Source organism: Lotus japonicus, chromosome 1 (genome assembly GCF_012489685.1).
Source record: "Lotus japonicus ecotype B-129 chromosome 1, LjGifu_v1.2".
Taxonomy (NCBI): Eukaryota; Viridiplantae; Streptophyta; class Magnoliopsida; order Fabales; family Fabaceae; genus Lotus; species Lotus japonicus.
In genome coordinates this window covers 74,809,323-74,837,081 of record NC_080041.1, presented here as the reverse complement: position 1 = coordinate 74,837,081, position 27,759 = coordinate 74,809,323, and the positions used below count along the sequence as shown (strand labels likewise).

The 27,759-nt window shown below is 37.0% G+C and overlaps 3 protein-coding genes and 1 pseudogene across 3 annotated transcripts; 3 read left to right on the top strand and 1 right to left on the bottom strand.

Annotated features, from left to right (window-relative positions):
• The first annotated feature begins 1,323 nt into the window (after positions 1-1,323).
• Positions 1,324-7,256, top strand: LOC130710159 (RING-H2 finger protein ATL74-like). The gene is made up of 2 exons (XM_057559322.1): positions 1,324-3,748; positions 6,704-7,256. The coding sequence occupies exon 1, from the start codon at positions 1,838-1,840 to the stop codon at positions 2,324-2,326; it is 489 nt and encodes a 162-aa protein (XP_057415305.1). The 5' UTR covers positions 1,324-1,837; the 3' UTR covers positions 2,327-3,748; positions 6,704-7,256.
• Positions 4,596-7,256, top strand: LOC130710150 (RING-H2 finger protein ATL74-like; annotated as a pseudogene).
• Positions 7,257-9,436: 2,180 nt separating this feature from the next.
• Positions 9,437-11,416, top strand: LOC130710137 (RING-H2 finger protein ATL74-like). Its single transcript, XM_057559296.1, has 2 exons — positions 9,437-9,744; positions 10,225-11,416. Exon 2 carries the CDS (start codon positions 10,347-10,349, stop codon positions 10,965-10,967), a length of 621 nt encoding a protein of 206 aa, XP_057415279.1. The 5' UTR covers positions 9,437-9,744; positions 10,225-10,346; the 3' UTR covers positions 10,968-11,416.
• Positions 11,417-17,049: 5,633 nt separating this feature from the next.
• Positions 17,050-19,384, bottom strand: LOC130710113 (chalcone isomerase-like protein 2). Its single transcript, XM_057559268.1, has 5 exons — positions 19,225-19,384; positions 19,039-19,122; positions 18,627-18,782; positions 17,926-18,152; positions 17,050-17,351 (listed from the first exon to the last, which is right to left on the bottom strand). Coding segments are annotated over exons 1-5 (630 nt in total). The 5' UTR covers positions 19,226-19,384; the 3' UTR covers positions 17,050-17,189.
• Positions 19,385-27,759: the final 8,375 nt, after the last annotated feature.

Below are 27,759 nucleotides of genomic sequence, written 5' to 3'. Positions count from 1 at the left end.
TATTTTATGCTCTGAGATTTTCAGAGTCATGGTTTCCATGATGTCTTTAGGATAAGAGTGGAAGGGTCATTACTCATTAGTGACTTAAGAGTTGGAGTGTTGGACATTGGGTTTGTGTGCTTCTACAACAAGTGGTTGAGTTAGTTTTCAATCTTCATCCTCCCTAACTCTTTATGTGGTTCCCTTGTTGCCAAAGAGATCTGATGCTTCTTTGAACTTTTATCTACTGGTAATCCTGAAAGGTATTGCCATAACTCAAAAGGTCCTTGTTGTAGTATAGACCCTATAGTGTCTAGTAAAACCTTTCTTGCTTGGTTTCCTATTACCACTGTAAATAGTTAGGTGTATTACTGTTTGTAGAGCTGGGTAAGCGGGTCAAAGTTCGCGGGCCAACCCGCATAACTCGCGATCCGCATGGCCAATAGCCCGGTGTATGATGGTTCGCTTAAATGCGGGCCTATCTGGGCTGACTCGTTTAGCCCGCGGTTTAAATGGGTTGAACCCGCGGTTTTGCGAGCTGGTCCGCGGGCCATATAATTACATCAAAAAATTATCTTCATAGTCCATGAACTACTTTACTTTCTCTTGAATTCTTGATAGAGTGGCAAAAAAAAAACCAACTCAAGAGACCCAAGTGAAGTGAGACACTCATCACTTACCAGACAAGTTATCTTACGTACCCTACTTCTCTTCTCTTACTCTCTTTCTTTTCTGGTTTCCCTCTCTCTCAAGTCTCTCACCACCACCATGAAATCTGGGATTAGATTTCCCACCCCATCCATTAGAATTGCCACCCCACTAAAATACTCCGGAAGATTAAGTTCTGGAGTGCTCCAGAAGTTAAACTTCCGGATCGTATCAGCTGGTTTATTTACTACGCACTTAAATTTGACACCCTCATTTTTAAAGGACTTCGGAAGTTTATCTTTCGGAGCACTCCAGAACTTAATCTTCCGGAGTATTTTAGTGGGGTGACAATTCTAATGGATGAGGTGGGAAATCTAATTCCCTGAAATCTTCTTACTTTGGATTTGTGGAACATTTTAGAGTTTGATTATGTAATGTGGAATTTGGAGAATTGTTTTGACAATCAGTTTTTTTTCTCTATTTTTTTAGGTTTTTTTTGCTTGTTTTATTTTAAAATCTAATAGTGGCCCGCAGGCCAGTTCGTTTATCCGCAATTTAAGCGGAGCGGACGCGGGCTAACCTGAAATACAGGCTCATTTATTTGCGGGCCTACACGGGCAAGCCTGCTAACGTGCGGGCCTATGCGGGGCGGGCTTATGCGGGGCGGGCTAGACCGCATACCCAGCTCTAATTGTTTGTAAATAACCACAGTTATTAGTTACCATAGTTAGTTTTACATAGTTAACTGAGTTTGTTAATTAGCTACTCAGTGGTTAGTTAGTTTGTTAGCTAGGTGGTTAAGCTCTTAAGCTTTCCTCTTCTTATCTTCGGTATATAAACTGAAGCCATTTTACAATTCACTCATTCAATCAATTGGATCATTCAGTTTCTTTCAGTTCTTGTTTTATTCTCTGTAACAAACTCTAGGTTACAATCTTGTTATTTCCTACACCAAAATTCTTGCTTGGTTTACAATCAAGTGACCTTGTGCAAGAAGCCCTACAAAAACAGAAGCTAAAACCAGCCTCCATGAGATGTTTCAATCCCTGCAAACTTGTCATTGGGGCTATTTGCTCCTGCATTTTCAATCTCATTTGCTCAAGCTTTTCAAGCACAGGACATAGATATATCAGCTGATATCAAAAGGGTACAAGAATTCTGAGTTTTGCTATTGGAATTTTTAATCATTTTTTAGCACAGAGAATCCATAATGGCTCTTCATCATGGTCTACACCGTCGCCTGTTGCTTCACCATCCAAACTCAACTGGTCCAGGTAGCAGGAATTGGTCCAGGGAATCTCTCACTGGTAGCTCAGATTTTGACACCATCATGGTGTTTATCTTGGCAGGTTTGGTTTTTGCCTTTGGACTTATATTTTCTCTGGTACTCCGCTCCATTGTGCGTTGCGCTCAAAGATGTAGCCGCAGTTTTGCTTTTGAAACCCCAGATGAGGCAGTACCTCGTTTAGGCTCAAAAGAATTAAAAAAGAGTGCATTTCATCAGATCCCTAAAGTTGTTTATGGTTCAGGTAGTACAAGTAGTGCAGCCACAGACTGTTCAATTTGCCTTGGGGAATTTATGGATGGAGTGAAAGTTAGAGTGCTACCAAAATGTAACCATGTGTTCCATGTAAAGTGCATAGATGTATGGCTGCTCTCACACTCTTCTTGTCCTAACTGCAGAGAAGTCATTGCTTGAACGGTAGCTGTAGCTGTAGTTGCAAGAACAACTCACCAGGTAGAGAATGCCTTAGGAGGACATGAATATTAAGCCTTTAGATGAAGCTGTGGTCGAGGTTGGCTAATTGTAAATTCAGGGTTTTAAATTACAATCGCAGTTGCGGCTGCTTTGTGGAATTGCAGACAAATGCTGGTTGGCAACGGTGTCAATGTGGGGACAAGAAGACCTTTTACGTTGGGGCTGCAATTGCGGTCAACCGCAATTTAAAACCCTGGTAAATTGCAATCTTAATCCTTGACTGTCAAAATTCATTAAGGAAGAGTAAAGATGAATAGAAAGAAGAAAGGGATGAAAAAATGGAGACTTGTTGTTTGTACTTTGTAGGTTTGAGTTTGGAATTCTTAATGTTTAAAGTGTACTTGTACAACTGTATGAAGGATTGAAGATATATACTAGTACAGAAATAACTGATGGGTGATGATTTCAGATACTATCCTGTGTTTGTTGTCTGTGAATAGATTGAAAGGCAAGTGATGCAGAGCAAGTTGGATGCTTTGATAAAATTTTGTTTCCGGGATATAAATTAGAAGAGGAAAAATATGTCTTTGTTAATGAGTGACTAACTTAAACTTTGTTTACTTTTTCCCCTTTTTCTCACTGAAGCCCTTGGTTAACATCTGAATTGAGCTCAAGTGGATTTAGTTCATGATCAGCATTTGGATTGTTGAACTAACTAAAATTATTACATCACCAAAGCAGACCCTGATGCTCTTTCAAAAAATTACAATTGAATGAATCTAGCCTTAGTTAGTACTTAGGACCGGAAAAAACCAAGTCCTGAATAAGAATCTCAAAAAGTCAGTTGGATATCTGATTCCAAATCTAAATCAGTAACTAATCCATAATCAATAAGAATAAATCAAGAGCAAGGAGAATGCTTTAATAACTAGCTTTCCATGGGGAAGAAGGCATGAGACAAACTCTAGTGTTTTTGCAGAGATGGACAATTATTTCAGCTTTCAAAGTGAGTTCACATGGCATTCAGAGCAAACCTCTGCTCATTTCACTTATCTATTCAAGCTTCCATACACCAACATACTTGTGCAATATCCATTTCATGAGTACTGATTCAGGATTTTGGTTTCATTTGTTGCTCTTTGCCTCTTTTGTCTGTTGTTTTCTGTTTGAACAGAGTTCTTAGCTTATACTAGAATTCTTATTGATAATTGAATTCATTTCTTAGTATCTTAATTCTTGTGTATTTTCTTTCACACTAGTAATTCATTCATCTTCATGTCTTTCTAAACTCTAAAGTTATCTTCGTCCTTCAGTTCCTATTGGAATTCTTCAGTATAATGTCTTCAAAGAGAAAAATAAAAAGGCAGATGGATCTTCTGGCTCAAGAGGGAAATCATCCACTTCAAGAAGGAAATCTAAAGGGTAAGGGTCTTGCTCCTTCCAATCCTCATGGCATTGAATTTCTGAATGATCCCAATAATTTGTATAAGGCTCGGTATGAGACATTAGTTACTAAAGCCTTTGATGTATCCCAAGTATTTTGATGAGGAGACTTGAAGTACGTTAGGATTATGTGACAGTGTTATGTGGACGATAGATAGAATGGGTTGGTCAGAATGGATTAAGTTCAAACGCCCTTATGAGCGTGTCATTTTAGAGTTCTCAAGTACTCTAACTCTTAACTCTAACTCTTTGGTTGAGGAGAGGATAGCAAGAGAAAGAGAAAGAGGCGAGAAAAATAACATACATTTTGCAAGTTGTTTGATATGATAGAGATAGAAGAGAAAGAGGCGAGAAAAAAAGAATTATGGGAGTCCTCTCTCCTTTTGTTTGGTTGAGTAGAGAAGCGAAAGAGAGAAGATAACTTTTGTCTAAAATGATATTTTTATCCTAAGTATATTAATATTTATAAATAGGGTTAAATATGTTTTTAGTCTTGTGTTTCTATCTTCGCAAGCTCTCCTCTAACAAATACACACTTACACATTATTTGTTACTGAGAGATACAAGAGTGAGACGGAGAAGAGAAAGTTAGAGTGGAGAAGTGAAAATCAAAGACGTTTGGTGAAATGATACACTTCCTTATCTACCCTTTTTATTTCACCATCTTATTCATATATCATTATACTACTAACCTATATATATTTAAGTTAGTAGTATAATAGATTTCAAGAAAAAACTTATATATATTTAAATATTTTAAGGTAAAAATGTCATTTCCTACAAAAATAATATTCACTATTTTCATTCTCTATAAAACCAGACAAAAGGGGAAAGTGTTCTCTAAGCACTATGTTAAATATGAAACAAATTAACCTGCTGATCGGATTGGTTCAAGTTTGAAAAAACAATAAATTCAAGAAATGAAGTGGTTACAATTGATTTGTTCGGGTTTAACATGAAGTGAATCACGGTAAAATTAAAATCACAATAAATTACCACAAAAATTGAGGGAAAATGCTTCTGTCCACCGTGGTTGGACTCAAGTTTTTCATAGTGTATCTAAACATGCACTTAGCTTGTGTTTAAATTCCAATTGAGTGGTATCTAAACAAACTTTCATCAAGAAGAGTTATGTTGGGAATGACTATCCACTCATAGTCTTAGTTTAATTGTGCAACGGATAGTTGAATCAGCATAATAACAGAAAAATTAAATCAACTAAAGATCAAACACTTCTGTAAAGCAGTAGCTTACTCTATTGTGAGTTGTAACTTCTCCTTAAACCAACATACAAAGCAAGCCAAATTTTCTTGAGTTTGTAATGCACTAACTTGAAAGCAAGGTTAATTTAATCAACCAATGCAGCTAGCATTGGCTATAATCAGAAGTGCTATGACTAACAGGACCTCTAAATCACAATCTAACAATAATTGAGTGGAGGAGTGGGAGAAAGGTTTGGTGCTCAGAATAAGTGCTTCTTTTATTAAGCTAATTTTGATTATGTGGGATCAGGTACCATAATTTCTTCCCCACCCTGATTCTAACATCAATAAATATTGCAACAATAATAATTAATAACACACAGAAGGAGACAACAAAGTAGCTATATTGCTTTCTTCCGTAACATAATATCTATGTCCTGTTGGTTGCCTCTGAAACTTCTTAATAAACAACAAAGCACCACAAGACAACCACTCCTCTTAATGTCCACACTACATACCCACCCAAACCTTCTTCTGTGTCATAAATTTTGAGTCCATTATATATAGCAAGAAGAGCAGCTGTAAGCCTGCAACCACTCCTGGTGAAAAACATCACAAGCCTGTTGAGGTAAGATATCAATTAAACTTTCAGAGTCATGGTTTCCTGACAGATATTGATGATGTGGACCTAGGTAATGGCCTAGTGTCACTAAGGTATATGTTAGGAAGGTCAGAAGAGTGAATACATTTAATTCTCACTAGTGATAACTGCCTTGCAGATGTGGCAGTATCTTCAGGAGAAAATAGGCTGAGCAAAGAGTGTGTGAAGGATAGAGAGTGGGAGAGAAAGGCATTCTTGTATCTAGTTCTTACTTTCTCTTTGTATTTTCCTTAAATCTGGACCTGAGTTCATCTCAGAAATCCAGATCTCTCCAACACAATTAGAATTCAATTCTATTTCCTTGTCTAAATTGTCTTGGTACCTAACAATTGCCATAACTCAAAACATTCTTGTTGTATTGTAGTATAGACCCTATACTACAAAAAAAATTGATCAGGAAAGATTATTCAAAACCTTTCTTTCTTGCTTGGTTTCCTACACAAAAATTATTGCTTGGTGTGTAATCAAGCCATCAAGTCAGCCTCCCTGATATGTTTCAATACCTGCAAACTTCTCATTGGGATTATTTGCTCCTGCATTTTCAATCTCATTTGCTCAAGCTTAAGCACATGACATAGATGTATCAGCTGATATCAAAAGGGAAGATTTCTGAGTTTTGCTAATGGCTATTCATCATGGTCTACACCGCCGTCTGTTGCTTCACCATCCAAACTTAACTGGTCCAGGTAGCAGGAATTGGTTCACTGGTGACACCAACATTCTGTTTATCTTGGCAGCTTTGCTTTTTGTACTTATATTTACTCTGGTTTTCCACTCCATTGTATGTTGCGCTCTAAGATGTAGCCGCAGGTTTGCTTTTGAAACCGCAGATGAGGCAGTAGCTCGCTTAGCCTCAAAAGAATTAAAGAAGAATGCATTGCATCAGATCCCTATAGTTGTTTATGGTTCAGGTAGTACAAGTAGTAGTCTTGTAGCCACAGATTGTTCAATTTGCCTTGGGGAATTTATGGATGGAGAAAAAGTTAGAGTGCTACCAAAATGTAACCATGCGTTCCATGTAAAGTGCATAGATGCATGGCTGCTCTCACACACTTCTTGTCCTAACTGCAGACAGTCATTGCTTCAACCTTAGCTTTAGCTGTAGTTGCTGCTGCAGGAACAACTCACCATGTACAGAATGCCTTAGGACGAGGCCTTTAGCTCAAGCTGTGGACGATGTTGGCTAATTGTAAATTCAGGGATTAAAATTGCGGTTGCGACTGCTTTGTGGAATTGCAGATAAATGCAGGTTGGCAACAATGCCGATGTGGGGAGTCAAAAACCTTTTACGTCAGTGCTGCAATTGCGGTCAACCACAATTTAAAACCCTGGTAAATTGCGATTTTACTCCTTGACCGTCAGAGAGTGAAGATGCACTAGAATTCTAGAAAGAAGAAAGGGATGAAAAAATGGAGACTAGTGGCTTTGAGTTTGGAATTCATAATGTTTAAAGTGTACTTGTATGGAATTCATAATGTTTAAACTGTATGCAGCATGCAGGATTGAAGATATATATTAGTGTAGAAAAAACTGCTGGGTGATGATTCAGATTCTATCCTGTGTTTGTGCATGTTTTTCTGACATAAGAAATAGTGCTAAATCTTGAATGTTTGTTGTTGTGAAAGGGAAGTGATACACAACTTGTTGGATGCTTTTGTTGAAATTTTGTCACCAGAAAATGAAAGAGGAAAAATATGTCATTGTTAATGAATGACTAATTTAAACTCAGTTTACTTTTTCCCCCTTTTCTCTTTATTGCATCACTATAGCACTTGGTTCATCTGAATTGAGCTCAAGGGGACTTTGGAAGTAAAAGTTGTTAATGTATATTTAAATAGATTTTGTATATTTAGTTCATGATAAACATTTTGTTTGTTGAACTAACTAAAGTTATTATCAAGTATCAGAATGGAATGTGTCCTGGCAATCATTGTCAGATAATCTGATATCCCAGGAAAGATTAATTGTCTATTTGCTTTGCATCCCAAAGCGGACACTGAAGCTCTTTTCCCCTTCCATGTGGGTTGCATCTTCTTTGTTGAAGGGAAACCTACATTGTTAGGATTGTAGAACCGTCAACAACAAGATAAAGGAAGAGTAAATAGGAATATTTTTGTATATTGAAACTGAAAAATAAACAAGAAGAGAGAGAGGAATAAAGGGATACGAAAACAATTCTAACGGATAAGAAGAAGTGTTGTGAAATAGCGGTTATAGCGCTATAGCGTAGCACTTTGAGGGTTCACCGTTGTTCCATAATTTCCCGCTATTATCCGCAATTTTTCGCTATGAGAATTGAAATAGCAGATTTTTGGCTTTATTTGAAGGAGAAATCTCTTTACAAACTCTAATACTCAATTCATACTCTAACATAAGGAGAATACTCTTATTTATAATCCCGGTAAGGTAAGTAAGTGACATTGACCCAACATAAGCCCAACTCAAATAATAAAAACTAACTTAATACCATAGGTCCCCGAATGATAGCTCAAGTGGTAAGAGTTAGGGACATAAGAGTTGGGTGAGATAAAGGGTAAAGGGTCCAGGGTTCGAAAAGGATGACTAATTTACTAACAATTACTAACAACTAACATTTGCCTATAAAAGTTAATAAAAAACAAAAAAACACTTAATACCAAAGCAAATAACAAAGCCAGACAGATAAAACCAAACCCAGATCCTAACACTACAGGCCCACTGACTCTATATTGTATCTTTTGTTTTTGAGAAGAATTAACTAGAAAATTGATAAAAAAAAATCTTCTTTCTTATTTTAGCTTAACTTTTTAGATAAAAATTAGGATTCTCAGCTTGATAGAGGATTTAAGGTGTCCAGAAAACATTGATGGAACTTGCAAAATGGAAGTTTATTGATGGAAGCTTGCAAAATGTTACAAAATGCATAGGTGAGAGAATATGCTATGTTTATTGATGGAACTTGCAACATGGAAGAAAGTTAATCAAGTGCATAGGTGGCAATCAATCTCTGAAAATGATGAAGATCCGATGAAGGAGCAAACATGAAGCTGAACTGGTGGACCCTTTCCTTTGCCATCATGTGCCCACTCTTTGTCCTTGGCACAACAACCTTCATTGCATTTGCACTAGACATCCTCCTAACCGGGATAAAGACGTTACAATCCCATTATGGTATTTCTTTTTAATCTTAAATTTTCATTAACATGTGACAAAGGAATTTGTATTCTTGCAGCAATTTATTGGCCTCTTTAGCAAGGAAAATGGTTGTCTACACCTAAATGAGAACAGTGCCAAAAAAAATACATCAGACATATGATGTGATGCGATAGATAAACATAAATAGAGAAAAAAAATAAGACATAGTTTATGCTGAAGTGTTAAAAAATTGGGATAGTTAGTGAAAAACTACCGTGAAAACAAAATCAAGCTGGACAGACCCAATAGCTATGCGAAGTTACTTCTGTCCATCAGGATTTTTGCTTAGCGTGGTTTTCTCTGTGTATTGAAAAATGCACTCAGTTGATACCTTTTGCATAGCAATCAAACTTGTCTTGGGTTAATAATGCACTAACATGAAAGCAAGGTAAAGTTAATCAACCAATGCAGCCAGCATTGGCTATAATCATAAGTGCTATGACTAACAGTACCTCTAAACCACAATCTAACAATGAACGTTGGATGAGAATAAACATAAATGAAGGGAACATGTAACTTCAACTTTAAACTAATGGTTGAGTGGAGGAGTGGGAGAAGGATAATTTGGTGCTAAGAATAAGTGCTTTTATTATTAAGCTAATTTTGATAATTATGTTGGGATCAAGTACCATAATTTCTTCCTCATCTTGATTCCAAAATCAATAAATCCCACAACAACAATAATTAATAACACATAGGAAGGCGACAACAAAGTAGCTTTCTTGCTTCCATTCCGTAACATAATATCTATGTCCTGTTGCCTCTGAAACTTCTTGAAAAACAACAAAGCACCTCAAGACAACCACTCCTCTTAATGTCCAGAGTACATATTACCAACCCATCACAAAATTTGAGTCCTTTACTTATTGCTCTTGAAATATATGGTAAGAAGAACAGCTACAACCACTCCTGTTGGAAAACATCACAAGCCTGTTAAGGTAAGCCTTAAAAGCTTTCAGAGTCATGGTTTCCATTATGGCTTTATAGGATCAGAGTGGAAGGGTCATTAATGACTTGAAGAGTTGGATACTGGATTTGTGTGCTTCTACAACAAAGTGGTTGAGTTAGTTTTCAATTTTCATCCTCCCTAACCCTTTCTGTGGTTTCCCGGAAACTAAAGAGATTGATGCTTCTTTGAAAGTCTTTATCTAGTGGGAACCCTGACAGATATTTCCATAACTCAAAAGTTCCTTGTTGTAGTATTATAGATCCTATAGGGTCTAGTAAAGAACTGATAAGAAAATATTATTCAAAACTTTTCTTGCTTGGTTTCCTAAACCAAAATTCTTGCTTGGTTTACAATCAAGTCATCTTGTGCATGAGGTTCCACAACAGCAGAAGCTAAAAAACCAACCTCCCTGAGATGTTTCAATCCCTGCAAACTTCTCATTGGGACTATTTGCTCTTGCATTTTCAAGGTCATTAGCTCAAGCTTTTCAAGCATTGGACATAGATTCCTCAGCTGCTATCAAAAGGGTACAAGAATTCTGAGTTTACTTTGCTGTTGGAATTTTTGGTGTTTTTGGCATAGAGAATCATAATGGATCTTCATCACCATCTACACCGCCGCCTGTTGGTTCACCGTGTAAATTCAACTGATCCAGGGTCGAAGGAATCTCTCACCGGTGGCTCAAATTTTGACACCAACATGCTGTTTATCTTGGCAGCTTTGCTTTGTGCACTGATATTGGCTCTGGGACTCAACTCCATTGTGCGCTGTGCTTGTTTGCTTTTGAGATGTAGCCACAGGCTTGCTTTCGAGACGCCGGAGGAGGCCGCAGCTCGTTTAGCCTCGAAAGGGTTAAAGAAGAGTGCATTGAATCAGATCCCTGTGGTTGTTTATGGTTCAGGTAGTGCTAGTACTAGTATTGCAGCCACAGATTGTGCAATTTGCCTTGGGGAATTTGTGGATGGAGAGAAAGTTAGAGTTCTGCCAGAATGTAACCATGGATTCCATGTGAAGTGCATAGATAAATGGCTGCTCTCACACTCTTCTTGTCCTAACTGCAGACAGTCATTGCTTGACCCTCCATCAATGTCTGAAGCTGCAACTGTCGCAGTAGCTGTAGTTGCAGATGCTGGAACCACGCGCCATGTAGAGAATTCCTTGGGAGGACATGAACCTGGGACTTTAGCTATAGCTGTGGACGAGGTTGGCTAATTCTACATTCAGGATTTTAAATTGCGGCCGCAGTTGCTGAATTGCGGACAAATGCGGGTTGATGAGGCCGTGATGCCAATGTGGGCAGTCAAAAACCCTTGAGGTTGGAATTCTTAATGTTTAAAGTGATAAACTAGAATGAAGAAAGGGATGAAAAAATTGAGACTGGTTGTTTGTAGCCTTGAGGTTGGAATTCTTAATTTTTAAAGTCTACTAGTATTAACTTATGCAGGATTGATGATATATGTTAGCGTAGAAAAGACTGCTGGGCGATGATTTCAGATACCATCCTGTGTTTGTGCATGTTTTTCTGACATAAGAAGTAGTGATAAATCTTGAATGTTTGTTATCGATGAATAGATTGAAAGGCAAAGTGATGCACAACTACTTGGATGTTTTGATGGCATTTTGTCAGCAGTAATTAAAAGAGGAAAAGTAAGTTTTATTAATGAATGCCTAATTCAAACTCACTTTACCTTTTCCCTTTTTTCTGTCAATTACATCACTAAAGCATTAACATCTGAAATGAGCTCAAGTGGAGTTTGGAAGTAAATCAAGTTGTTAATGTATATTTAAATAGATAATATAGATTTAGTTCATGATCAGCATTTGGAGTGTTGAACTAACTAAAATTAGTACTGAGAATCAGAATGGCATGTGATTTGGCAATCAAATTAGATGATTATAAATCTGATATCATCTATTTGCTTTGATTCCCAAAGCAGACACTGATGCTCTTTTCCCCCCTCCAGGTGGGGCAGCATCTTCTTTGTAAAAGGGAAACCCACATGGTAAAGAAATTACAATTGAATAAAACTAGCCTTAATTAGCACACAGATAAGCCAAGTCCTGAATAAGAACCTAAAAAAGTCAAGAGTTGGAAATCTGATTCCAAATCTAATCAAGAACTAGTCAATATGCAATGAGTATAAAGCAAAAGCGAGAAGAATGTTTCAATAACTATCTTTCCACATGGAAGGCATACACAAACACTCTAGTCTATTTTTATTCAAAGTGTTAGCAGAGATAGATAGTTGTTTCAGATTTCAAAGTGACTTCACATGGCACTAAGAGCAAACTTCTGTTCATTTTCGCTTTTCTATTCAAGCTTTCATACACCAACATCCTAGTACAGAATCCATTTCATGAGAAAGGATTCAGGGTTATGCCAATAATTTCTTTTGTCATGGTGACACAACAAATACAACTGAAAATCAAGAACCCTATATTCTTTGTCTATATTAACCACCATTAGAGGCTGAAAGAATCTGGCATTTATGCCAGTTCTCAAATGTAAATCATCTTTTGTATCCACAAGTGATTGCTGGAAAATATCACTAGATGAGTAGGAGATAGATCGCGATCAAGTTCGAACTTTGAGTATTTTGCTTACATAAATAGAAAGGAATCACCTTAACTTCAGTTCATTAACTTGTGTTTTCACTTAGCACCTTAAACTTTTTGTAGAATTCGTCTGTTGCATGGTATTAGACAAACGACAATAAACTAATTTAGAGTTTTTTTGGGTGTAGAAACTAATTTAGAGTTTGATCCCTACCGTCCCTATTTATTTTGGGAAAAAAATGAGATGGCTTAATACATTAGAAGACCCCTGAAATTGTAAAGGGGATCAATCCCAGTCCTTGTAAAATTTTCGCATCAAATTGGGTCCCTAATAAATTTTTTTTAATTCAATTAAGGACAAAGTGTGTCTGATGCTGAAGTGGCTAAATTTTAACAGACATGGCATTTCCATGTGGCTTTTATATTTATTTTTTAAAACCTAATAATTCCAACACATTAAAAATAAACTTAATCTTAATTAAAAAAAACCAAAACCCCAACAACAAACACAGAAAAGCTTCCAGCTCTGGAAAATTCAGACCGGCCCAACATTCTCATTGACATGAACATAAAAAACCAAAGATAATGATGGACTGAAGATACCCAGTAAACGGAAATGGACTAATACAGCAGTAAAAGCTTCAAAGTTCCAATTTTTATTCTTTAATTACAAGAATAATGATGGGATGAACAAGTAATGAAATTTGAAGACCTGAAAGTGAAATGAAGCAAAAGAAGGGATTCCCAAAAGAAGCTAGCTTTTTAATAATCAACGAATACCCATTTACCCAAACTGCAAGATCTGAATGCAGAATTAGTAACTAACCTATTAATCTCGTAATCGTTCCAGATGAGGAATCAAGCACAAAGAGGAGTCACTGATGAGGAATGAATTTCTGGGTTTTGGGAAAAGAAGAAAAGCAAAACAAGGGGGGAGAGAGAGGGGGAATCGATGAGCACCGTTCGGGAGCAGCGTTAGAAGAAAACGCAGCGGAGGGGAGAGGCACGAGACAGGATCTGAACGACGACGAAGAGGTATTGCTCTGTTTCGACGCGGTGGCGCGGTGGAGGAAAGAGGGCATAGTGGCAGAACGCGTTACTCTTGTAGCTTTCCTTAACCTTCTTCCCCTCGCATCCCACTTCTTCTACTGGAAACTCAGATCTGAAAAAAAGCTTCACTTTTGTTTTCTTAGCTTTGAGTTTAGTATCAAACAATGACCAAATCTGAAGCTTAGTTTAAGGGTCGATGGTTCCACATTAGCTCATCATGTTCTCCATCAGATCTTCTATGTTTTGTTTGAATTTCCACCAAGCACGTCGTGTGGTGGTAGATCTATGAGAAAGATGATACCCATTAGATTAGTTTTTTTTTTTTAATTAAGATTAAGTTTTTTTTTAATGTGTTGGAATTATTAGGTTTTAGAAGATAAATATAAAAGCCACGTGGAAATGTCATGTTTGTTAAAATTTAGCCACTTCAGCATTTGGAAATAAAATAAAATGAAAATATTAATTGGTATTTAAAAAAAAATTTATAAAAGCCATGTGGTAAAAAAAAATTAAGACACATCAGCGGCTCACACACTTTGGCCTTAATTGAATTAAAAAAAATTTCTTAAGGGCCCAATTTGATGCAAAATTTTTACAGGTCCTGGAACTGATTCCCTTTATAATTCCAGGGGCCTTCTGATGTATTAAGCCAAATGAGATTAAGCAAAAGGTAAGTGGATCTGGAAATTATCTATGCTTCAAGTTGGAAAGTTCTTGCATAACGAAACAAGTTAGAATGTTGTACTAAAAAGTATAAAACCATTTATGTGGGTCACTTGACATTCCAGACATTTTATTCTTTACAACTAATTTTATGAGGCCTGAGAGCAACTCCAACCCCAAAATTCTTATCTGGTTTCTTAACACACTATTCAGCACTATTCCTGTGGGCCCTGTCTGCCACATCAGACTTAAGAAACTCCTAAGAAACTGAAGCAGATTTTGCTCCAACCCATGGTTTCTTAAATTACTATTTGAAGGGTCCCACACGTGTCCCACCATACAACATAAATTAATAATATTTATTTTCACTCAATTTAGATTTAAAATTTAATACTAAATCAATACTTCAACTTAAAAATAATTTAATTAAAATTAATACGAATTTAATTTAAATTTAAATTTACTTAATATTTAAAACAATTAAATTTAAATATCGGCATGCTAACTTGAAACAAAAATAAAAAAGTACATTGTGTTATTTCTAGCAAAAACAATTTTATTGAATGATAGAAATAAAGACGAAAGAAAATACATGACAATGAAAAATAAGCAACAATACATTTGAAATGAAATACATAATAACACTTGAAGGTTAATTTTCATTATTCTCGTTTTCGGGAAGCTGCCAAATATGCTCCACCAAGTCTGCTTGAAGCTGGTGATGAATTGACCTATCAATTTGATGTGCTCTTCTTTCCAAGATATTTCTAAAAGCGGGAATAGGACCACTTACTACTTCAGCATCCAATATGTCATTATTGACCTGATCATAAACAAAATTACCTCGGTACGTGTTGCGCTCATCATAAACAATATTGTGGATTGTTTGGATAAGACATTTGTGATGGATATGATCCCATTTGACCCTGAGGTTGGTTTTGATGGTAGAACGATTGTGGAAACATTTGATACGAAGGATTTTGAACATTACCACCGGTGTGAGGAGGTTGGTTTTGAGGGTGACACATCTGCGGATGTTGGCTTTGTGGTTGATACATTTGCGGATGTGGGTTTTGTTGTTGGAACATCGGCATAGGTTGGCTTTGCGGGCGAATCACCTGCGAATGTTGGTTTTGTTGTTGGAACACCATCATAGGTTGGCTTTGCGGGTGAATCATCTGCGGAGGTTGGTTTTGTGGCGGAAACATAGGCGAAGGTTGCAAACCTTCACTTGTAGGAGGTGTTTCATTGTCGAGCAGTGGATAATATTGCTCATAAGGATTAGACATTGTGAGAAATTTGAGAATTTTTGGACAAGAGAGAAATTGTGGGAGTAAATGTTGGTGTTTCAAATGGTCTACTGCACTATATATAAGGTAAAGAATCTGAGAATTGAAAAAACGGTCGGAGAATTGAAAAAACGGTTAGAAAACGGGCAGAAAAACCGGTCAAACCGGTCAATTTAAAAAAATTCAAAAAAAAAAGCCCAAACGGGCAGAAAACCGGCACCAGCCGGTGGGATGACCGGCTCAGCCGGTCACCCACTATATAATCTACTTTTCCTCCCTCACTCTCCATTCTAACCCTAGCCGCTCCTCTCTTCTTCCTCTCTTCTCTCACGCAGCTTCTTCTTCAACTTCTCTTCTCCTTCGTCCTCTTCTTCTGCAACCTCACCAACCGATCACCAAACATCACCAACCGATCACCTGCGTCCTCTTCTCCTTCGTCCTCTTCTTCTCCTTCGTCCTCTTCTCCTTCGTCCTCTTCTTCTCCTTCGTCCTCTTCTCCTTCGTCCTCTTCTTCTTCCTCACCAAACCCTCCTCACCGCCACCTCACGGCCTCCTCACCCTCCTCACCCTCACCACCGCCACCTCACGGCCTCCTCACCCTCACCACCCTCCTCACCGCCACCTAACACCCACAACCTCAAACAAAACCCACCTCTCCGCCACCAAACACCCACAACCACAACCAAAACCACCTCACCGCCACTGACCCGCCACCAAACAACCTTCACCGCCACCAAAACCGCCTCATCACCTCCTCACCGCAACCAAAACATACCCCAGCCGCCACCAAAGCTTCAATCTCGACCCAAATCGCCCCTCAAGCACTGGATCAGAGACATGCAAGCCTTCCTCAAGGGCCACCCTCTGCCACCGCCACCAGATCAGAGAAAAACAACCGGATCAAACAAAAATTTATTGTAATTTTTTTCTGTAATTTTTTTCCTTACACCCTTCAGCTTCTGTAATTTTTTTTTTCCATTTTTCTTTGTAAAAATTTATTTTTCTGAAGCTTTGTAATTATTGTTTGAATAAAATTGTAGTAGTTCATACAATCTGTTAACCCTGTTTCTTCCCTCTGTAATCTGTTGGAACTGAATGTGAGAGAAAGTATAGTATTTTATTTAAGAAACTGATAAAGCAGAGTTGCTTCTGCAAGCAACTCTGCCCACTTTTTCTTAGCTAAGAAACCGGATGGAACCCTGCTCCAATGGGTAAGAAACTGGCCCTTGGTTTCTTAGCACCTCCAACCTGGTTAAGAAACCAGCGTTGGAGTTGAGCGTTGGAGTTGCTCTGATAATCAACTAGCAAATTTGGAAGCTTTTCATAATTTTAGCACCAAGACAAATTGTTAGCATCTGAGGAGAGTGTTTATTGATTAAAGTGAACTGAATATCTATTCAAAGGGGCAGCTTCAAATTTGAGTTTCTTCAAAACCAGTTCAAAACATAAAAAGCTTTTTAATGAACTTAATTTATAGCTTCTATGCCTACAAGTGTTTAATAATAATAACCTTATGGTCTAAGTCCAGAGGATCCGGCTTACGGAAGTGTTGACTAGTGCGAATTGATGAGGTGAAGTCACAAATTTAGCGTTTGGACCTATTTAGATTAAAAAAATAACTCTATTGTAAATGATTTATTGTAAATGATTTTTTACAGGAATTCAATTTAATTTCTCCTTAAAAGTCAGAGACTAAAAATATATTTAAGCCTTAAATTTATGCGCTGAGTTCTAACTTATTTGAAGAATAACCATTAGCACTCAAGAATTTGACATGTAAACAACAACATTATTCTGAAAAGTTAAAAAGCCGAAATCCGAAAATATTACAAACACAACACAGATCCCTCAAAGATTATACAGCATGAGGTTCTCTTCACTTGGACAACTCCTCTGACAGATTGCTAGCCAAAGATGAAATAGTTGATGGAGAAATCGCCCCTGATCCACCAAGGTACCATTTCTTGATGGTCTCTACCACATTGGCATTCTCTACTACAAACTTGGTGTCTTCTTTTCCCTCCAAAGACACAACAATCTGTACAGAAAACACAATAAACAAGAATCAGTTTTGATCATCTAAAGCTAACTCAACTTTAATAGCATGTTTGGATCAAATTCCTTCCTCAGAATCAATCAGAAGGTAGTCACAGAAGCTTCTCCCTAAAAGGTTTAGAATCAATTGTATTGTAGAAGGATTCAAACATGCACTTACAACGTGTTTGGATTAACGTTGTCAGAATTGATTTGGGATAGAATTGACTTTAGTAAAATTGATTATGGTAAAAGTGAGTTGAAAGTGAAGTGATTTATGTATGGATAAATTGATGGGTAAAGTGATTTCTTATAGGGTAATGTTGTGAAATCCAGTTATGAAATCCGACAATCGATTATGTCAACCGCAAAAGTTACTATCTCTAAATTCTCCGCAGAGTTAATTTAAAAACTAAAATCAATTCTCTACGCCGATTTTCAAACATTTATATATCCACCTAAAAGTGATTCTGGTGAATGAGAATTGATTTTAAGACTCTCCAACGTGGAGCCAAACACACACTTAATCAGCAATGAAGGATCAAACGAGGTAGATGAAGCTGCTACATATACTTTACCTCAGCAGTTGGAGAATTTGCTGGGAAATGAAATGTGATTACTGAATTTTTCTTGAAGTACTTAGACTGGAAAAACTCAACAACTTGTTCCAAAGCAGCTTCTTCTTCATCCTCATATTTGTCATCATTTACCAACCGGTCCCTCACAGCAGTCTCAATCTGAACTCCATACTGTGCGCCCTTGATCTCTTTCATCACCACAAGTCTAATAGCCTTCTCCACCGGAGCTGCACATACACACAATGTATCATGCACTCGTTCTATTTAGCATTTAGCAATATATCATTATTTTTCCATTGATACCAACAAACTAATCAATAGATGGGCTCATATTTTCATCAACCAACTATTCCAAAAGCTTAAGCTATAAGTATTTGGTGAAGACATATAAATGATCTTATATCATATTTGTAACGTGCCCCCTTACGCAAGAGACATTGCACAGCCTCGCATACCTTGTCGGAAAATTTAACTTTTTTTAGCAGAATAATGGGGCAACAAGAATTGAACTTTAGACTACTTTGTCAGAGAGGCTCTAATACCATGTCATGAACCAACTATCCCAAAAGCTTATGCTAAGCTTGAGTGAAAATACATGAATGGTTTTTTCTATTATATTTCTAACAATATCAAAGCTTCACCAATAGCCATACCCTGCTAAGATATTAACAGAACTTGGATTATTAAGGATCACAACTTACCAGAAATGAGAGCATCAAAGAAGTCATCTTTCTCTTCCAGCTCCTTTGCAGGTGTACCTTTCCACTGCTGCAAGTGCCCTACTACTTCAGGGTCCAAATAAACCCCAATTGTGTAGAATTTCACTTGGAGAAAGTGGATCACCATGTCATTAAGGCCTGATCAAAGAAGGAATTAGATCAAGTTGTTTCTAGTTGCAACTTACACATAAATCAAGCCAAAGCAAATAATCCAGCAGTTTTAAAATCTAGAGCCTATGATCTAAATCCCAAGCTGAATTTAGTTTAAAACTTCAATTCTGAACTTGGATTCAAAGTAGAAAGTTGAAACATTAGTTTACAGGAACATTAAAAATTCTAGACATCACCCCCCATCTTCAGAATCAAATCAAGAAAAGGGATACATGCAGCTTACCATAACCCAGTAGAGAAAGGGGCTTGGTGGTGGTGATCTTGGAAGGGTAAGTGATCTCATCAACCAAAACTGTTTCACTGGCCACTGAAATTAAATTCACAAAAAAAAAATTGTCTCAATTATAGGCACCCAAAACAACTAAACAAGAGATTAGCAACTCATATAACAGAGAAAGAGAGCTCTTACTAGTTGTGTTTGCAGGAGATGGAAATAGAGACAGGGTTGAAGAATTGATTGAGCAAAGATTTAGAGGAATTTAGACACAGGTGAAGGGTGAGGTGTATGTATGACTCGTTGAGTTGCTATATAAAGCTCTATGTTTTAGACACTTTCTACCAGACTAGGCTGCTCTCAAGGTGGTAGGTAGAGCAAGTTGACACACCTGTGAGTTTATTAATTGCTACCTTTCCATTGCGGTTTAACTCGGTTTACCAAGAAAAATATGATTCACAAGTTACAACAGTTTTTCACAGATTAATTTTGGCAACATCAGAAAGATATAATACTGATGTTATTTGTAAAAACATGATTCGAAAAGTTAATCATCTTTTAACATGATCCACCATAAAATTATGGTTCTACATAATTTGTAGTTCATTATTTGGCCACAACCTAAACTATGGACCTAAACTACACATCACATAAAACGTGTCCTCTTTTACCAAAACTAATGAATCTCTTTAATTTTCAGTTTTTGAATATATACTTTCTTTGCCTAAACTGGCTGTATTTGAAGTTTGAATGGGAACTTTAAAATGATGTAAAATTAGTTTTTGTTTATAAGAAATTAAGAATGGTTGAAATGACCAAAATTGAAATAAGTTTGGATTGAATTTAGATTTTAAATGTTGATGTTGACATGCATGTATATATTTTCCAGTCAATTTCGTTGCCTTTTGACTACTTTGAAGTCTGTTGGCCACCGATGCGGTTGGTGGCACGAGCGCCACCGTTCATTCCACCTACTCATCATCATTCATCAATAAATAACAAATTGTATTTTTTTTTTGGTCAAAACAAACAAATTGTATTTTATCCAGCTAGAATTTGTATTCTTCTGCAGCATTTGCATATTAAATAGCAAGTTGGGTTGATGAGAAATCTCAAATATGACAAAAATTGGGAAAATGGCTACGAAGATGGGCCACGGAAGGCCCAATCTGAACAATAGAGCAGTACTAGATTATTCCAACCATCAGAAATAGTGGAACAAAAAAAAACCATCCGACATAACATAAAAATGAAAAATCCATCAGAATTGGCCATGGCCCTCATGGACCTAAAAAAACATGTTCACAAGTTGGGCAAAGCTATATGCCTATATCCATACCACCTCTCACATATCTTCACCATCCCCCATTTTGAAAGAGACTAAAATACCTCTAACCCTTTAAACTCTTCACCATTCCTTCATTCTCTTTATCACCTATTGGACTCTCTTAATCTTCATCTTCCTCTTCCTCTTCCTCCTCCTCACCCTATCTTCCTTGTGAGCATCCTCCTTCCCCTATTGCAACCAAGTCTTTCCATTGCAAGCTTCAAGTGATCTCTCTTCTCCTTCTTTGTTTTATCATATTCCCTTTCTCTTATGTATCTTTCGTCAAAGAGCTATGAATCTCATAAGTATTACATGTATGTGTGGCACAATGAGCTTGACCTGTTAGGCCAGCCCGTTTTACCCACTTTTTTTGGCGAGTTGGATTGAGACTTTCAACCCAAATGTCAAAAGTGGGTCAGCACAACCCAACCCAACCCACATTTTAGCAGACCAATGGTGAGTTGAGCTTACCCCGCCAACCCGTAGGCTGTTTTAGGTAGGGGTGGCAAAATGGGTTTGGCCCGCTGGGCCAGCCCGTTTTGCCCACCTTTTTTGGCGGGTTGGGTTGGGATTTTGAACCCAAATTTTAAAAGTGGGTCAGCCCAACCCAACCCGCATTTTGGCGGGTTAATGACGGGTTGGGTTGGGTTAGCCCGCCAACCCGTTTTTCACTTTTTTTTTGAATTTTTTTTATATTTTTATTCTTTAAGTAGATTATTGTAAGGTACGCATAGATTATGGCAGACCTAAACTAAAAAACAAAAACTATTTTGAAAGCTAGTCAATGATGACCTTCCATGGATTCACCTGTATAAGTTGCGGCTCTTATTTGTAGGTTATGTTTTGTCTAAAACTTTCATGACAACTCCACATTATCTTTTATAATTGTTGGTTAACTATTATTGACTAAAGTAAACTCTTGTTGATGATTGTAAAACACATAGTGTTGTTAAGTAATATTAAGTGAGTGTGTATCAAAGAAAAATGACATTTATCAATTATTTGATTAAGGTTATTGACACTTACAGACAGTTGCTAGTGAGGTTACAATTTTACAACTTTTAATAACCATGCATGATAAATATTTTCTTGGTATTACTATTGGTGAGATTTTCTAGTTGAAATCATAACATTTGAAGATAAAGAATAAGTATAATTCTAATTTTTTCATGTGCCAACGTATGAAAAGTGAAAGATTTCTTAAAATTCCTCATTGCACATTTTTTATTATTATACTACATTTTTTAAGTGGGCTAGCCCGCCAACCCGCAATCCCGCCAAAATATGGGTTGGGTTGAGACTTTGAACCCAAATACCAAAAGTGGGCTAGCCCAACCCAACCCGTATTTCGGCGGGTTAGTGACGGGTTGGGCCTGGCCCGGCCCGCCAACCCATATTGCCACCCCTAGTTTTAGGTATTATAAAGTAGATTTAAAGTTGTGCTAGATATATATTTTAGTGTCATGAGATAATCTAGTAACAATAAGGATTCAGAGGAAAAAAACAACTCATATATCCTTACCAGAATTTACAACTCAAACATGTCACATTCGTTCATATTGCTCATTAGAAAATACAAAGGGATGAAAAATGGACAGTTGCTGACATAACATATCAAAACCTCTTAATATGATTGAGAGTGACTCAACTCTTGTTGTGAGATGGGTTTGCCGGGAAAAGAATAGACCTTGGAACTTAACTAATGAGCTTAATATGATTGATTATTTACTCCTGGTGGTGGTTTGTAGTGGGTTGCATCATATTTTCAGGGAAGGAAATGCGGAGGTAGATGAGCTAGCTAAGGAAGGGTGTTTTCGCGAGGAACAGGTTTGGCCGTATGGGGGGCAATTAGGATGAGGAATTTTTTGTTACGGTTTGGTTTAGTCTATTTTTATGCAGGACATGTGGAGCTAAATGTGCTGCTGTTAACTTTCTGTTTCCCAGCTGCAGCTGTTTGATGTGGGCATGCTTGGCAACGTTTGCTATTTTTTGTTGTTTGTTGTTTGTTGTTTTGCTGTTGGTGTTGTTGCTGGCTATTACTGTTGCTGCTGATGTTGTTGCTGTTTGCTGTTGTTGTTACTGTTGTCTATCTTTACTGCTGTTGTTGCTGCAGTTTTGTTGTTACTGATTTGGTTGTTGTGCTGTGGCTGCTCTTTGCTGTTTTACTACGGCCGTGTCAAGTTTGTTGTTGGTACTGATTTGTTGTTCTACTGCTGCTGATCTGGTCCACTAAATTGCTTGGGGAATTTTCACATTTTCGTCATTTAACATTCAAACTTCAAATTAAATTTGGGGTATTGTTTGCTTGTTCAGATGCAGAATGGCTTTCCCATGTTGGTGGTACTCTTTTTCCTTGCTAGGTTTTTATCTCACTGGATTTTTCCTAATAAGGTTTTAATGAGGCTCCTTCATGAGATACGTTAGAGGCCATTATGTGGGTTGGTGGTGGGTTCTGTGCACTCTACAGTCTTGCACTTTGGTCTCTTATTTCTTGGTCAGATTGTAATATAATTCAGTCTTGAGCTTTATTTTGGCTCAAGCTTTCATATTTATGATATTCATTTCGTTTTAAAAAAATATATATATCAAAACCTCTGTAAGTAGCATTTCAGGGTCAAAGTTGATTTCATCTCTTATGTGGTAAAAATCTGGTCAAACAATCATAAAATATGTAAAATTTTCTTGTATGATTTTCTCTAGATCTGGTCAAAGGTGATTTCATCTCTCATGGTGCAGATATGCCGAGCCAAATGCAGTCCAAAATTCGATCACCAGAAAAACGGTAATCTTCTTCCAAAGGTCGTATGTGTACGTGAAAAGTGACTCAAACCGCATTGGCACAACTTCTAGCTTAAATAGATATTGCCTTTGGAGGTCTGGTCGCCAAAGAACTAACATTTGGTGGTGATGAAGTCACCACAGGAGCAATCAACGACCTTAAGAAGGCAACGTTGTTTTCCATTCGAATGATAACCATATGTGGCATGAATAGGGTTATAGGGCCAATTTGCATGAACTTTCCGGATCATCCACTAAGCCATAATCTGAGATTCATGATCGAATCTCATATTAGGCTGACCCTCAAGAGGGGGGAATTGAATGCAAGATCCATTCTAACACACCACAAGGAGAAACACCATGAGTTTGCCCAAGCTTTATGGTATGTGATGACAAGTATGTTTTTCCCTTTATTTTAATTTGTGTTAGACTTATGGATTGTGTGAACTGTAGTATGTGTTGATAAGAATTTCTAACTCTGGAACTTATGGATCTCCCCACTATTTGCGCAATAGTTTTAGCGCAGTAATTTTAATTTTTTTTGTTATGATGCAAGAAATCCATGCGATTTCTAACATTATGAATTAGATTTATTGGAGTGCTAGAGATGCATTTTAAGTTCATGAGATAATCTAGTGTCAAAATTAAATCATGTAAAAACAGAAATACTAAGTGGTTAGTGAAGGATAAATGATGATAGCGAACTGCATGGTACAGATATGCCGAGCCAAATGCAGTTCAAAATTTGATCACCAGAAAAATTGGTTGAACGATATGAAAATGATCCAAACCATGCTCTGTCTGAACTCTTGCATAGACTGTTTCAGGTATTATAAATTAGATTTAAAGTTATGCTAGAGAGAGAGACTATCTAGTAAGAGGAGGTTTTTATGTGAGAGTGAGAGGGGAAATTTCCAACCTTTGGATAAAAATGAGTGGCTGAGATTAAAATTGTTAAAAGTATCACGTGCCTTCTATATTCGTAAACGGAAAACCCCAATTTTCTCTTCTTCCACAATCGATCTCAACATGTTGTCATGTCTCTGACTAAGAACGCCTTCTAATCTCCTTTCATAAACCCCAATTTTGTAACAATTATCTCTCGCACATAATCATTTGCCTTGCCTCACTATTCCACGCCATTCAAATTTCTTAAGTGGTGTGATTGTTGTGTCCCCTTTGTCATTTTGTCTAACTTGAAAGAGAAAATTAGGTACACTGTTGTTGTAATGCAGTGACTACCTTCCATTTCTGGCCTCCTTAGTAGCTTCTAAGGAGGTGGACATCCCGGGCGATCTTTGTGAAATGATAAAAAATAAAAGGCTGAGGACAAAGAAATTGAAATATAGGATTTTGAATTATAAGTTAGATCCAGAAGCCCTGAAGTTGTTGGAAGCTTCGTATAAGCTTCTCACTGTGAGTATTTCTGCGTTTTTGTTTTGATATTTATTTTGATAATTTGTAGAATTTTCAGTTATGAAATTCAGATCTATAGATGTAAATATTTTAAATTTTTGTTTTTAAGGGTCATTTCCATCTCATTTATGATCAAAAGGTTGAAGAGACCATTGATGCCATGGTGCACGGGTACGGAATTTTATTATTTATTTGACTACTTTGGTTTTTATTGAAAATTACGAATGTTAATTAATTTTTTATTCTTCTTCCACTGAGGTGAGGCTGGAGGTCAGGATTGCAGCCTGTAACTAACCTTAATTAGTCACAAAGTATTAAAATAGTTAATTAACAACATAAACAAAACTAACAGATTACATTCTTCGTCCAGAGAAACTATGGAGAAATCTTATTTCCTAATAAGGTTTTAATGAGGCTCCTTCATGAGATACGTTAGAGGCCATTCTGTGGGTTGGTGGTGGGTTCTGTGCACTCTACAGTCTTGCACTTTGGTTTCTTATTTCTTGGTCAGATTGTAATATAATTCAGTCTTGAGCTTTATTTTGGCTCAGGCTTTCATATTTATGATATTCATTTCGTTTTAAAAAAATATATGTATCAAAACCTCTGTAAGTAGGCATTTCAGGGTCAAAGTTGATTTCATCTCTTATGTGGTAAAAATCTGGTCAAACAATCATAAAATATGTAAAATTTTCTTGTATGATTTTCTCTAGATCTGGTCAAAGGTGATTTCATCTCTCATGGTGCAGATATGCCGAGCCAAATGCAGTCCAAAATTCGATCACCAGAAAAACGGTAATCTTCTTCCAAAGGTCGTATGTGTACGTGAAAAGTGACTCAAACCGCATTGGCACAACTTCTAGCTTAAATAGATATTGCCTTTGGAGGTCTGGTCGCCAAAGAACTAACATTTGGTGGTGATGAAGTCACCACAGGAGCAATCAACGACCTTAAGAAGGCAACGTTGTTTTCCATTCGAATGATAACCCTATGTGGCATGAATAGGGTTATAGGGCCAATTTGCATGAACTTTCCGGATCATCCACTAAACCATAATCTGAGATTCATGATCGAATCTCAGATTAGCTGGCCCTCAAGAGGGGGGAATTGAATGCAAGATCCATTCTAACACACCACAAGGAGAAACACCATGAGTTTGCCCAAGCTTTATGGTATGTGATGACAAGTATGTTTTTCCCTTTATTTTAATTTGTGTTAGACTTATGGATTGTGTGAACTGTAGTATGTGTTGATAAGAATTTCTAACTCTGGAACTTATGGATCTCCCCACTATTTGCGCAATAGTTTTAGCGCAGTAATTTTAATTTTTTTTGTTATGATGCAAGAAATCCATGCGATTTCTAACATTATGAATTAGATTTATTGGAGTGCTAGAGATGCATTTTAAGTTCATGAGATAATCTAGTGTCAAAATTAAATCATGTAAAAACAGAAATACTAAGTGGTTAGTGAAGGATAAATGATGATAGCGAACTGCATGGTACAGATATGCCGAGCCAAATGCAGTTCAAAATTTGATCACCAGAAAAATGGGTTGAACGATATGAAAATGATCCAAACCATGCTCTGTCTGAACTCTTGCATAGACTGTTTCAGGTATTATAAATTAGATTTAAAGTTATGCTAGAGAGAGAGAGACTATCTAGTAAGAGGAGGTTTTTATGTGAGAGTGAGAGGGGAAATTTCCAACCTTTGGATAAAAATGAGTGGCTGAGATTAAAATTGTTAAAAGTATCACGTGCCTTCTATATTCGTAAACGGAAAACCCCAATTTTCTCTTCTTCCACAATCGATCTCAACATGTTGTCATGTCACTGACTAAGAACGCCTTCTAATCTCCTTTCATAAACCCCAATTTTGTAACAATTATCTCTCGCACATAATCATTTGCCTTGCCTCACTATTCCACGCCATTCAAATTTCTTAAGTGGTGTGATTGTTGTGTCCCCTTTGTCATTTTGTCTAACTTGAAAGAGAAAATTAGGTACACTGTTGTTGTAATGCAGTGACTACCTTCCATTTCTGACCTCCTTAGTAGCTTCTAAGGAGGTGGACATCCCAGGCGATCTTTGTGAAATGATAAAGAAGAAAAGGCTGAGGACAAAGAAATTGAAATATAGGATTTTGAATTATAAGTTAGATCCAGAAGCCCTGAAGTTGTTGGAAGCTTCGTATAAGCTTCTCACTGTGAGTATTTCTGCGTTTTTGTTTTGATATTTATTTTGATAATTTGTAGAATTTTCAATTATGAAATTCAGATCTATAGATGTAAATATTTTAAATTTTTGTTTTTAAGGGTCATTTCCATCCCATTTATGATCAAAAGGTTGAAGAGACCATTGATGCCATGGTGCACGGGTACGGAATTTTATTATTTATTTGACTACTTTGGTTTTTATTGAAAATTACGAATGTTAATTAATTTTTTATTCTTCTTCCACTGAGGTGAGGCTGGAGGTCAGGATTGCAGCCTGTAACTAACCTTAATTAGTCACAAAGTATTAAAATAGTTAATTAACAACATAAACAAAACTAACAGATTACATTCTTCGTCCAGAGAAACTATGGAGAAATCTTATTTCCTAATAAGGTTTTAATGAGGCTCCTTCATGAGATACGTTAGAGGCCATTCTGTGGGTTGGTGGTGGGTTCTGTGCACTCTACAGTCTTGCACTTTGGTCTCTTATTTCTTGGTCAGGTTGTAATATAATTCAGTCTTGAGCTTTATTTTGGCTCAGGCTTTCATATTTATGATATTCATTTCGTTTTTAAAAAATATATATATCAAAACCTCTGTAAGTAGGCATTTCAGGGTCAAAGTTGATTTCATCTCTTATGTGGTAAAAATCTGGTCAAACAATCATAAAATATGTAAAATTTTCTTGTATGATTTTCTCTAGATCTGGTCAAAGGTGATTTCATCTCTCATGGTGCAGATATGCCGAGCCAAATGCAGTCCGAAATTCGATCACCAGAAAAACGGTAATCTTCTTCCAAAGGTCGTATGTGTACGTGAAAAGTTACTCAAACCGCATTGGCACAACTTCTAGCTTAAATAGATATTGCCTTTGGAGGTCTGGTCGCCAAAGAACTAACATTTGGTGGTGATGAAGTCACCACAGGAGCAATCAACGACCTTAAGAAGGCAACGTTGTTTTCCATTCGAATGATAACCCTATGTGGCATGA